This window comes from Heloderma suspectum, chromosome 3 (assembly GCF_057233095.1).
Source record: "Heloderma suspectum isolate Gila_16-S chromosome 3, 16-S_ref, whole genome shotgun sequence".
NCBI lineage: Eukaryota > Metazoa > Chordata > Lepidosauria > Squamata > Helodermatidae > Heloderma > Heloderma suspectum.
Genome location: NC_139460.1, coordinates 283,110,512 through 283,124,371, shown reverse-complemented (window position 1 = coordinate 283,124,371; position 13,860 = coordinate 283,110,512). Strand labels below are relative to the sequence as shown.

Here is a 13,860-nt window from a genome sequence, read left to right as displayed (position 1 = left end):
GTGCCCTGCAGCCTCCCGCTCTTCCATGAGAGCCACCATTTTAACGCGAGGTGGGGGCTCTAGTTTTTCATCTGTCTAATGCTGCGCATAGCAGCGGTCGTAAAGGGCCATTTCCGCAACATTAGAGGTGTGGCTTGAGGAGTGGGGGTGGCAGCTCGCCAAGTTGGGTTCAGTGGGGAGCGAGTGGGCGGGAGGGGGTCCAATGGACTCCTGGACCCAGTCAGGTGCCTGCAACATCCTTGCTATCAATTAAAGCTGGGCCAAATACTCCCCATCTCCACTTTCATGGCAACATTCATGAAATGGTAGGTGAATTCTAATAATTTTCCGGTAGGCATGGTCTTACTTTTAAAAATGAAGTGGCTATGGGTTGTTCTGTCTGTCTCTGTCTGTCTGTCTGTCTGTCTGTCTGCAACAAAAAGCCTTCAAGGAGCTCCTTGGTTACCCTCAGCTGTCCAGCAGCATTCCTGGAAGAGAATTCCCAGGGGCATTCTTGGAAGGAAAAGATGGCCGCTCCCAATGGGGGCATGTTAAGACATAGCGTCATTCCAATTGGGGCACTCTGTTCCAGGAATGCCACCAGGCTGCTGTGGGCAGCCAAGCCACTACCTGAAGCAGTGGAAAGGGTTAAAAAGAAAAGAAAATACTGCAGTTACCTCATCTTTAAAGGTAAGACCACTCCCCAGAAAGTTCTTAGGACCCCCCCCTCCAAAAGATTAATCTGACCTTTGGGGGGAATTGTCACTCCACACCCCAACTTTTATAAAAACCGCCCAATACGTCACCCCAGCACTACTATTAATGGCTATAAGAGCCAAACTACATATTACACTGATTATGTAGTGTACAGCAGAGGCTTGTTTCTTCTTTTGCTTTAGTGTAAGCATGCGTAGCTCTGATTTGGATCAGGACCACTGCACTCCAGGAGAGGAGGGTGAAATCTTTCCCCAAAATGGCTTTTCCCTGAAATATCCTCCCACAGGGGAGTTAAAAAAATAAAGAAAAAGAAGTCGCCATTGGCATCAACATGCAGTTTAGCTCTTACTTTTGGTGGCTATAAGGAATCTGAATGAACAGAGGCCATATGCTACTGAATACCAGTTTCTGGGAAGCAACAGTGGAAGCAAAATGCTTCATTTGGCCTGATCAAAGAAGGCTCTTCTGTTCTTACACCACTTCTGTCTGTCTGTCTGTCTGTCTGTCTATTCAGTAATTCATTAATTCATTCAGTTAAGCTTCTAGCCTAGCCCTATCTAGTGCTCAGTATAGCATCTAATATAACAAATATCAGCTACATATAAGATTAGAAGGTATACTAAAGGCATACTAAAATGCTCTAGGGTGCAATCCTAGTAAGATAGTCAGCAGCCTCTGAAGTTGGAGGTCGCTGAGTATCTACTGCAGGGTAGCCATAGCATGGAGGCAGTTCTCACCTCCATGCTCTGGCCACCCTGCATTTTTCCTGGATGGGTGTTTTGGCTATCTACCCATGGCTTCAGGGAACAGGAGGGAAGGAAACCATGTGGTGCATAGGAAGCTACATAACACAGCTTCTGTGGTCTCCTCCCTTCCCCACCCCTGGGACCTCCCCTTTTTCCCATCTCTGCACTCTGATGCTTAGTGTGGAGGTGTAGCTAGCACGGAGAGAACCGTGTTGGCTATGAGGAGCAGGGAATGCATTTTCTGGGAACTGTTCAGAGCCCTGACTCCAAACTCGGTTCCCAGAAAACAAAAGGTCCTATGGCCCTCTAGACAGTGTCTAGTGGCCGTAGGATTGCTCTTTCCAACTGGAAGCCAATCTAAATCCCTGTGCCATGGGGGGGGAATATAAGTACCTTCATCTTTGGGGGTGGGGGGTGGGGATAACAGCAGCTTCAATAAGGATTTATATCTGGAAACAGTGTGTGTGTGGGGGGGGGTATCACCTATCCCAGCACTTCTACTTCTATCAAATTTGCATGCACACACACACGGCAACTGCTTTAAAGTAAAAATAAAAACATTGGGAGATCTAATCTGCAAACTCCTGTGTAATGTCTAGTTTGGCATTGAGAGATGTTGATAGGAAAGGAGGCACAGCCCACAAAGATTACGCATGTATAACTCACCAAAAATAGTTGGCCAGTAGTGATGACTTAGGCGCATTAGCAGCCGCTGAAGTTGCTACTGTAGTATCAGAACATTATTGCTAGTAGTGATATTACTGCTAATAATACAGCATCAAAAGATAACTGTAAGTGAGAAGAAAGGGCAGGGGACAGGCACTGGTATGGGAAAATGACCCTAATCCAGCCTTCCACCCATGGTACCCTCCAGATGTGTTGGACCGCAACTTCCATCTTCCCTGACCACTGGCCATGCTGGTGGGAGCTAGTGAGAGATGCAGTCCAAAACAACTGGAAAAGACCAGATTGGGGAAGGCTGCCCTAATCCACATTGTTGTGTGTGGAATGCTGCAGAACAGTTCCCCAGCCTTGAAAAATTATGCTGGGAATACTCAAAATAATGCATCAGATCCTTATGCAAATCTGTTTAGTACCCAAATTCACATAAAGTGAAATCTGAAGAGAATTTGGAGGGTCCTGCTCTGGAGTTCAAAGAATTCCAATAACATTGGTAAAATTTCAGAAGTGTGGTTTTGCATCTTTCTAGTTGACATTGACTCCCTTCTTAAAAAGGATCCAGTTCTGGCTGACCAGCGAAAAGAATTTCAAGAAAAATGGAATTTAAACACAGCAAGCAAGAGTTTTGTCCTGGGCAAAACCAATTTCATAGTTATTAAAAGAACAAGACAGCAAAATTTATCAGGAAGATGTCATGCAGTTTCATACAATTCTGAGTCTAACATGTACTGGCTGGGGATTATGAGGGTTGAAGTCCAACAGATCTAGAAGGTACTAGGTTGGGGAAGGCTGGAATATCCACTAATTCACAAAGTTCAAATCCATCAGATCCTGCACATTCTGTACTTTGCCATAAGGTGGAGCCATCAGTCCAGTCCAGTAGTTTAGAACTTTCAACTTTCTTTACTTTGCAGCTTTCTGGCACCTTTGGAATCTGTGGGGTTTCTTAATGTTGTTTTTGTTTAACATAATTTTAAATAACTTTAAAATAAGCAGAAGGAGGGGGGTACAAAGCTTACAATTATAAAAAAGTTCATCACCTACTGTGGGTTGGATCCAGTCTTAGTCATGCTTAGAGCAGACCCTTTGAAATAAATGGGACTTAAGTTACTTGTGACTAACTTGTCACATTGATTCCAGTGGATCTACTCTAAAGATGCTATGTACAATTGTACATAGAATATTTTAGACCAAGTATCAGCACCTGAGATTACAAGCCCATATTTCTCTGCAGCGATACTTTACAGATGAAATTCTTGACACTTACACAAAGAGGACCAATGTGAAAGGTCTACCAGGCCCAGGGAGAGTAGGACCTTGGAAATATTCATGGTTTTTCATGCAAAAAGAAAAAAACCCACCAAAGCACACAGTCTGATACAGACACAAGTCAGGGCAAAGTTCGAGGTAGAATGTGGAGAACTCAACGAGCTCAGGTTGTGTAGATTCACACATCCCTACTCAGGCCTTCCAATGTGGATGGGAAAGAAGCAGCTGTGGTGGCCAGATGGGATAGAAAGTCCCAGGCAAACCTAGTCCAAACTTGGCCTGACGTTTCAGAGATTTGGTATGGAGAGGTGGATAAATTCATATTCTTAGTTCCACATTCTGAAATCCTCCCCTACTAATGGGGAAGGTCTGTAGTCTTTCCAAACATTTATTATTTATTACCTGCTTTATAAACTATCAATGAATCAAAATCTATACGCAAGTTGGAGCATTCAGAAATATATTATTTGAATACTTGGAAGAAAGTATCTCCAAGCTCTGTTAAATGAGCTATAATTCTAAAACTTTTAAGCCATAACACTAGACACACTTATTAGGGAGTAAGTTGCATTGAATACAACTAACTTATTTCCAGAGCAACATGCAGAGGATTGTGTGTAAACCTGATTCCTTTGATACCATGCAAGAGTATTTGGGCATCTCATGAAAGAAAGAGAAAAGGTCTTAACAGCTACATTACTCACAATGAGCCTTGGCCACTTCATATATTCAGAATGTACATTGGGCTTAGCCACAAGCATACATTATTGATATATTGGTCATTTATATATATATATATATATATATATATATATATATATATATTGGAGTCTTTGGGTAGCAGAAGCTAAGGTAGTAGAATTTACTCAAACACTTCAGACTTTACATAGTCAAGCTTCCCTCTACAAGTCTGCACATGGGCAGTCCAAAATCACACATGGGTTACACACGAATCTGTATCACCTGACCTCTGTTCAGTCTATTCCTTAACGATGTAGGTATTAACTAGGGATGTCAGAGAAATCCACAATGGAATCAAATGATCTTTATGAATCTGACTTGCAGATTCTGCAGTGGACCAGCTTTTCCCCAGTTGGGAGGACTCCATGGACTTCTAGACCATTTTTCTAACTTTCCAGAATCTCATGCAAATTCAGTAATAGAAAAATATGCAAAATAAAAAGGAAATGGCCAAAAATGCACATTTCCCCCATGAGCTAAAGAAACCCTATGGAAGCAAGCTGAAAATGTGCATTTAGGGGGGATTTGCACATTTGGGGGATCTACGCATTTTCACAAGCGTAAATTTGTGCCCATGCAAATTTGTACAAGTGTGAATTCGAGCAAATTCGGAAACTAAACAAAATCTGATTCTGTTGATGAGCAGATGATGGAACGATGAGTGGACAATCCACGAAATGCAGACCAGATTCTACATACTCCATACATCCCTAGTGTAAATCCAGCCGAATATGTGAACCCTATCTAAAAGTGGTATGTCTGAGCTGCCGTCTAGTAATAGGAGATTTCTGTCTGTGGTGAATCATCTGCAACGACTCATAATTCACATCACATGTGTAAGTCATGACTGGAAGCTACAGTCAATATACAACGCATGTGTGAGCCAGCCTTTATGGGCTAGGCCACTGCATGCTTCCATGTAAGTCTGCATGCAGTACTCCTCATATTTGTTATATGACATTCACACAGAACATTGCGTCACCACACACACACACACACACACACACACACACTTCTGCGAGCATTATGCACAGAACTGAGCCCCAATACCAGCTAGCACTATTCTGTAATCCTTCCAAGTGGAGTGGGAAATTCAGAGGTACAAAAGGACAGTAGGATATAATGGGCAGGATCCGATGCTGCCTTTGCGCGCACAGCCAGCACTGCCAATTCCAGTTCACAAACAGCCCCTACAGCTTGCAGAATGGCAATGTAGAATTTCCAGAGGCAAGCTGAAATGAAAGGCCAAAATCATTTCGGCCTTTCATTTCAGAAATGAAAATGCTCATTACTGGCAGGGGGGAAGGCTGGTGGAGCTTGCATAAGGGAGCTCTGGTGACCTGACCTCTTCCAGAAATGAGAGTTTCTGCTAGTTTGGGGGCTTACCTCCAGAAGCACTAAATTGCTGTTCCGCAAGTGATAGGGGCTGCTTGCGCACCAGGATTGGTGGGGCTAGCCATGTGCGGACAGAATCGATGGCCAGCTCCGCTCATGGATGGGCAGCATTGGATTCTGCCCTGTAGAATAGCTTGAGTTGTGTGTTATATTAGCTTTTCCTTGATTCCTTTTTGGCCCAGACCCATTTTTGCCATAATCTAGCTGGAGAGCAGAGCGTTATTTTATTTTTTTTAATATTGCCTTTAATTTTAATATTAAAAATCCCAGTCTTTGCAAATATATTTAATTAAAAAATGTAAAATAAAAGTGGGGAGAGAAATCAAATATTGCCTTCATACTTTGAGTCTGATGAAAGACGTTAATAACACTTGAGTGAAGTATGTCCCTGTTCTACCAGTGCCTTAATCCTAAACAAACTACATGTTTTGGATCACTCCATAAGTCATTTTATATTATGTCCTGCACTTACATAAAGCATTACTGAATATTATCTCAACATTCATCTAAATAAATCTAAATATGTCTTCTTATCTTTCTCCAATTTATATACATAGAACTGATTTCTTCTCTGCAGATGTGGTATCTTTAACATTTTGTAAACAGCTGTATTTAAACTGGGTTTTTTTAAGTATCTATCTTTATATCATCTATCTATCTATGCATCTATCTATCTATCTATCTATCTATCTATCTATCTATCTATCTATCATCTATCTATCATCTATCTCTATTTACCTTGTCAGTTCCCAAAATTGCATTCTTTAGTGTGACTAGTGTGAGTACACATACAATAAAATCCATGGTAGAACACTAAACTGATATAATTAGTGCTGAGCTAAAAGTTTGATAGGATGACACTTCCTCTTCATTTTTGGGCCCAACACTGCCACGTTCACAGTTGTGGCAAGGAGTGCTTTTCCTGGAGGCTGCTGGCTAGTGGCTGGAGTATTCCTTGCTACCTTACCATTGCTACCCTACCATCCCATTTTGCTCCCCCCATTACGTAAATGTTCCCCATTCTACCTCCCATAGAGAATTTTGGTGGAGATTTCATGGCTGAACATTTCAGACTCTACTACTTCAGAATACAGGTGGGGAATATCCTGCTTGAATCCCCCCCCCCACTTGTTGGAAACCAAACAACAACAACAAAACAAATCTCCCTGACAATAGAAACCTAGCACATCAGGGTGAAAGGTTCTAGCCCATCCATTTGCCCTCTGTGCTAGTTTTCTGTCTTTAACATAATAGAGCATACAAAAAATGTCTTGAGGCAGTGCACAGCATTCCACCACCACAGCAATCTGTCACCTCATTCTGTTGCAAGTGCAGACCAAGTGTGAGAAGTGGAATCCAGGGTGAGACTATGCAGATATGGGCTGCTTGTAAACAAGGCTGAAACTAGTGACATGCTTTGGGGACAGGGAAGCCTGCCCTCTACTCCAGACAAAGAGGTTCCCATGTGCATCCTTTTGGATGAGGCATTTATCCTGCAATCGCCCTGCCTCCAATATATTTTATGTGGGGTACCAGATGCCATCATCTTCCATTTGTAACCCCCCTGTGTTTTCCCACCATTTTTCCATCTTTTTTTTTCCCCAGAAAAATATAAAGGAGGGGCCATAGCTCAGTGTGACAGAGCACATGCTTTGCATGAAGAAGGACTCAGGTTTGATCCCCGGCTTCTCCAGGTAAGGTAAGGTAAGGTAAGGTAAGGTTCCTGCCTGAAACCCTCGAGAGCTGCTGCCAGCCAGTGTCGGCAATACTGGGCTAGATGGACCAATGGCCTGACTCAGTATAAGGCAGCTGTCTATGTTCTTATGTTACTATATCCGTTAAGGAGGAAAAGACAGAATAGGTGCACAATGCCTTTTGACTGGTAGAACTGGGAGCCCTCCATCTGGAAGCACCCTTACTCTAAGTCAGGGGTGGGAAACCTCTTTCAGCCCAGAGGCAGAATTCCATTTCAGAGAAGCTCTCAGGGGTTGCATTCCAGTGGTAGGTGGGGCCAAAGGCAAAGGGGGCAGGGCCAAATACCAAAAATACCAGTATATTTTAGCTTAAAGCTGTTACTGTAGGTAACTAAGGCTGTAGGAGAGACATTTCAACCTTTCCAAATCGGGGGCGGGGGAAATTGCACAAAAGCTGTGAAACTACTGAACGATCAGTGGCTGGAGGAAATGGGGTGGGGTAGGGGAATGGAGCATAGCCATCTGACGAACCCTAGAGGGCTTGATTGGGATGCCCAGAAGGTCAGATTTGGCTTTCAGGCCTGAGGTTCTGCACCCCTTTTCTCACTTACATGGAGCTGAGTAAGGTGCTGCATTTGGGGACATGGCTGCAGTGGCGGCAAAATCGGCACCAACATGAGAGAGAGGCTCAAAACAGCCATCTATAAAGCCAGAAACAAAAAGGCAGCTGCACAAATAGGTATGGTTTCCAACACATTTTGAGGAGCATGTTCCCCTTTATCAAGGGAAATGGAATGCTTCTTGATTTAAAAAAGAAAACTCATTGGGATAATGTTTCTTTTCCAGCACAGAATGACTGTTTAGGTCTGTGGAGGAGAAAAGCTGTACTAAACAGTTTTTGTTTTTTTGTTGTAATGAAGGAGCTGTTCTGTTTCAGGCTGTGGGTTCTGTTGATGCCCTGGGCTGCAGCATGGGTTGCAGGGTTCTGCTATGGTCCATTCTTGAACAGATGTCTGAACAGGTCACGTTTCACAAGGTAAAAAGATGGGAATAGACCACCACCACATAAACCTATGAATTGTGCTGGGACTAGAAGTCAGACAGGGTTGTCTGTATGTTGCTCCAACAAGGAGAAGTGCAAGACTGAGTCATAACAAGAGTTTGACTTAATTTAGGCTGGTTTGCCCCATTTCAGTATTGACTGAGACTTTGTCTCTTACAGATTTTTAGCAGCCTCAGGCTACGGAAATGTGGAGGTGGCTGTGGCATACTAGTTTCCTCAGGGCCCAAGTCCTCAGAGTGTGAGGACAGTAATGTGATCTCCTCTAGATTCAGGGAACTCCTGACTCCTGGAGTCTTTCTGAAGAACTGGGCAGCAGGGAGGTTGAAGCCTTGTGGAGGCCTTTCAATAGACAAGTCCTCTCCTTGAACCATTAACACTGGAACTTTGTCTTCTGAGGACAAGGAGTTGGAATCCTCTGAAGATGAGGGTTCCAGACATGACAGAACCCTTGATAAAGAGTTCCTTCATATCTATATGTACAGCTGTCTTTTTTGTTCATAGGGGCAAAACCTGCCCAGTGTCCCTGTCTGTAAGCAGTCTGCCTCCATCAACAGAAACCCCATTAGTGAGGGGGAATGCATCTTAGTGTGCAGAGAGCACATTGCACCACCACCAGGCATTCACAATATATGGGAATTCTCTCCATATATACCCTGTTTACTGTCTGTAACAGTTTCGCTATTTTATTGAAACATAGGAGATCATTTAATAGTCTCACTACTATTACATATTAACTAGGTGCTAATGATGAAGAAAAATGAGCTGCAATATGTACAAAACAAAATGTTTTTCTGTAACACACACACACACTTGTGTATGTGTGTGCGCATGTGTGTGTGTGTGAATGTTTTTACATATACATATATATGGAAAAAAACATTCACACACACACACACAATAGGTATTATGCACCAAGCTCAAAAGAGATATAGTGCTATACAAAGAGGTCAAAGTTCAAATGGTATGTACAAACTCACTGAGACATATAGTTTAAAATATGTTGTAGACAAGATGTTGAAAAGAAATTTACACTATACATAACATAGATTAAATTTATCAAGTGCTGATAAATTTTTTAATTCAGTAGAAAAAAATACACCACACAGAACCAAATTAAAAAAAGAAGGCATTCAGCTAGTCCACAGAGTACAAAAGGTCACCACAGTTATATTACAGAATAAAGAAGAGAAAGAGACAAATAGAGGTTTAAGACAAATTAATAGCAAAGAAAGTCTGGCGTGGTGCTGGAGAGGGTAGAATTACTTTCTTATGAAAGAGAGAGAGAGAGAGACATACAGCATAGAAAGAGAAATCAAAACAAAGCACACAGAAGAACAATTTACAGTAACAGATGACAGACAAACACAGAGGTGAGACAATTTGGCATGTTGCATCACAGGGAGTCATTCACGATTGGCTAACGATGGTACCTGGCTCGGTTGTAGATCGCTGGCTTGCCTGAGAGGAGTAACGGAGGGAGGAGGCACACCTGATGTGGATGCAGATCGCCCTAATCTGCAGCTTGCTTTCGGTTCTGGAAAGGAAAGGAAATGTTATTAGAGAGAAGAGTTCAAGCGTCCCAACCCAGACAGTCAAAGAAACATACAGTTGTTAAAGGTGGAATCCTATGCATGTTTAGAGTTAGACAGAGAAAAGTCCTACAATTCCCAGCATTCCCCAGCATGTTTAGACAGAGAAAAGTCCTACAATTCCCAGCATTCCCCAGCTAGCACTGCTAGCTGGGGAATGCAGGGAGTTGTAGGACTTTTCTCTGTCTAAACATGCATAGGATTGTGCCCTAAGGAAATCTTTGTTTATACTGCCCACATTTCCCTTTTGCTCACCATACTCTGACAGCATTGACTAGATGTTTCCCAACATTTCTGAATTTTTATTTTTTTATACTTAAGATCTGCCTGCAAAAATCCCTTGATGCTCTACCAGCAGAGCATACAGGGTCTCCAACCTTTTGGGGCCAATGGGCACCAATTTTGAGAGAGTGCCATGGGTGCTCTCACAAAATGGTTGCCATGGTGACCAGCTGTGAAACACAGTTTTCTCAGAAGGCAAACTGATGAGGCTAAAAGAAAAGTAACTTGCCCCAGGATCCAAATACAATGCGGGGGAGGGGGACTTCTGAGCTCCCAAACACAAAATTGTTCTTTTTAATGCACAGTTTTCTGCTCCAACACCTATTTCAGAGAATGCAAAGTGATGAGGTTCAGACTCCAGTTAACGTGGCCAAGAAACCGAGTACAAGGCAGAGGTGGAGTCCATGCCGTAATGCCAAATCACATATTCGTCCCCACAAAGCACAACAAAATACCCATTTCACTCAAGGCAAAATGGTGAGGGTCCACTTCAAACGTTTAATTTTTAAAATCTAACATTAAAAAAAAAAACATAGGAGGAGCAGGGAGACTGGTGGGCATCAAGGAAGGTGTCTGTGGGCACCATGGTGGGGACCCCAGGCTTACAGAATGAACACCTAATATCAACATAGCAGGGTGGGAACTGGGACTTCCAGCCATGCCCAGAGGTTTTCTCACAGTTATTAGACTCCTGTCATTTGGAGAACCACCAAAGGCTGAATCTAAACATCTTCTACAAACATTTTTAGATTTTTTAATTTTCTTTTATTGGAGTTAGCTTTGGGGTGGGGTTGAAGCCTGTAGAGGGAATCTTGCATTTACAAATCTGCTGCTATTCAGTTGCATTGCTTAGAAAGCCACATCCATTCAAGCTGACTCAGTAGCTCCCCCGCCCCGCACATGTGCATTTGCATACACACACATGCACACACACACACTTCTTGCTTCATGTGAAAAGTAAATCCAGTAAGACCAGCAACTTACATTTGCTGTCACTCACATTACAGTTGAAGAAAAGTTCTGAGCATGTACGTTATTTTCTATTTACATGGTAGATTTAAGTCCTATTTTTTGTTGTCCTCTGTTTTGTACATGATATTCTTAGTGTGCAATTCATGTTTAGACAGAAAAAAGTCCTACAGTTTTCATCATTCCCCTGCCAGCCAGGGCTGAGTGGGGAACGCTGGAAATTGTAGGACTTTTTTCTGTCTAAACATGCATAGGATTGTACCCTTAATTGACTCAGAGTTTGTCTCTTGATGGCCACACAGAAGTGTGTGTGGATTTGGCAGCTGTGGACACCAGAAGTCCATTATCCACAATAAGCCATTATTGTGGATAATATGGACTCTTTTAGAACTGTGTTAAACAAGGTCCTGTTTACCACAATGTCTGAGTTGTGTTTCTTCATCTCAAGAAAAGAGGAAAATGTCAGCATTTTCAATTGAGCATACATACCATCATGAAAGATGATCATGCCTTTACCAACAAAACCCCTTTCATCTTGCATCAAATAAATATAATACATCATACTCGGATGGTGTTTGTTCCTCTTTACTTTCCTTGCATTATATTTCCAGTATGAAGTGCCTGTTGAAACTTTCAGTTTTCTGGTCATAGACGTTTCCCATTAATGCTCCAACACCTTACCTTGTTTCTTCTTCCAAGAATTAAGAACAAAAAGTGATTCTTATTTATTATTTGTAATTATTTGTTTTTAAAGTAAGAAAAACAATAAAACAAAAGGGGAACATCTAATGCCTCACTATTGGCTATGCTGGTGAGAGCTGTTGGGAGTTGTAGGCCAAAACATCTGGAGGGCCACAAGTTGCCCACCCCTGCCCTAGGGGCTCTCTGCATGGGCTACACTACAGCACAGGAAGGCAGCCTGATGCCCTCCAGATGTTATGGACTTCAACTCCCTTAATCCTCCATCATTGGCCATGATGGCTTGGCCTTATGGGAATTGTAGTTCAAAACATCTGGAAAGCACCAGGTTGATCCCCCCAAGGGGGGAGGCTACAGCAACCAGCTCTGTATCTGTGATGTTCCCCTTCTATTCAGTGGCCAGAAGGAATGAGCAATAGGATCGTGTTTCTTCTCATTAACAATAGCATTCAATTTACTCAGTCCTTTTAGTATAAAAATACTCATTTGTGTAGCTGAGCTGATAAGAATGGCATCTTGGGTAAAAACAATTACTTAAAGATTGTGCAGTGTTCCAAAGCTAAAAAAGAAGAAGGAAGCATTTAGTTCAACATGAATCTTGCACATCTATTGTTTCTCCACATTGCTAGTGATGCGTATAGTGCATAAAAGCACTAAGGAAACGTGGGATACAATGGACACTCAAGAATGCCACGATCCTGAGGCATAGGGATGTGGATGAAGAAATGAATGTGCAGCACTGAGAGAGCTTGCTGCCAGGCTAAGGAAAACCTATGGTGACCTCCTTAAGCTCCGTTGGCAGGATGTATTCATAGTGGATGCTGCCATATACTGACACTGCTAATAGAGTTTTAATGTATATTAAGGGCACAATCCTATGTCCCCTAGACAGTGTCTGGGGAACATAGGTTATTTAGGTTTCTGGGATGCAAGGTTGGAATGAGGCATCCAATCTCAGAGCCCCAAAAAAGCACTCCCTGCCCCTGCCCTCTTGTAGCTGGTGTGGTTCTTTCCACTGCGGCTATGTATCTGTGCTCAGAAACAGATAGTGGAGACGGTGAAAAGGGAGCAGTCCCAGGAGAGGGGAGGAGACAGTGGAAGCTGCTTTACACAACTTCCTATGTGTGTCCCAGCCTCCTTTCCTCCCCATCCCTGAAGCTGCACCTAGATGGGCGAAATTGCCTGTCTAGGAAAAATGCAGAGTGGCTGGAGCACAGAGGTGGGGATCGCCTCCGTGCTCTGGCTGCCCTGCACTGGATACTTGGCAGCCTCCAAATTCGGATGCTGCTGACTATCAAGATAGGATTGCACCCTAAATGTATTTAATGTGTATTAATGTACATTAATGCAATGTATATTACATTATATTAATGTATATACACATTACATTATCTAATGTATACACTATATGTATTATATAATTAACATTATACACATAGTATACATTATAGTATAGACATTATACACATTATTCACATTAAAGCATACACATTATGTAATTCTATAATGTTTATATACATTATATGCATGACATTATATAACCTATATATACATTACATAAATATAACATGTATTAATGTAATGTATACTAAATACATTTAGGGAGCAATCCTATGTGGATCAATGGTCGCCTCTGAGCCCGGGGGTGACCACCTATCCAGTGCAGGGTGGGAGAAGTGGTGAGGAGTGGCTCTCCTCCTCGCTCCCCCTGCCCTGCTTTCATGGTTAGATAGCCGATTTTGGCTATCTAGCCATGGGATCTTGGAGCGTGGGAAGCAGAGGCCAAACAACACATAGGAACTGTCATACCAGCATTTTCAACCTCCCCACCCTGGCCCGCCCCTGGGAACACCCTGTTTCCCCTGCTCTGTGCTGCTCTTACGAGGTGGCGTGTGTGGGGGTGGGGGTTGGTTCTCAGAGAACTGACCAATCCTATGGCCATCTAGCCACTGACTAGCGGCCATAAGATTGTGCCCATAATGTATATTAAATGTTTTTAATATATATCGACACTGCTAATATAGTTTTAATGTATG

General features: G+C 42.6%; 1 protein-coding gene across 1 annotated transcript in view; it reads right to left on the bottom strand.

Annotated features, from left to right (window-relative positions):
• NYAP2 (neuronal tyrosine-phosphorylated phosphoinositide-3-kinase adaptor 2) overlaps nt 1-13,860 on the bottom strand; it is a 252,003-nt gene that overhangs the window by 26,921 nt on the left and 211,222 nt on the right. Inside the window, exon 6 of the mRNA XM_084845691.1 lies at nt 9,716-9,819. Coding sequence (XP_084701817.1) covers nt 9,716-9,819 — 104 coding nt within the window. The remainder of the gene's footprint in view (nt 1-9,715; nt 9,820-13,860) is intronic.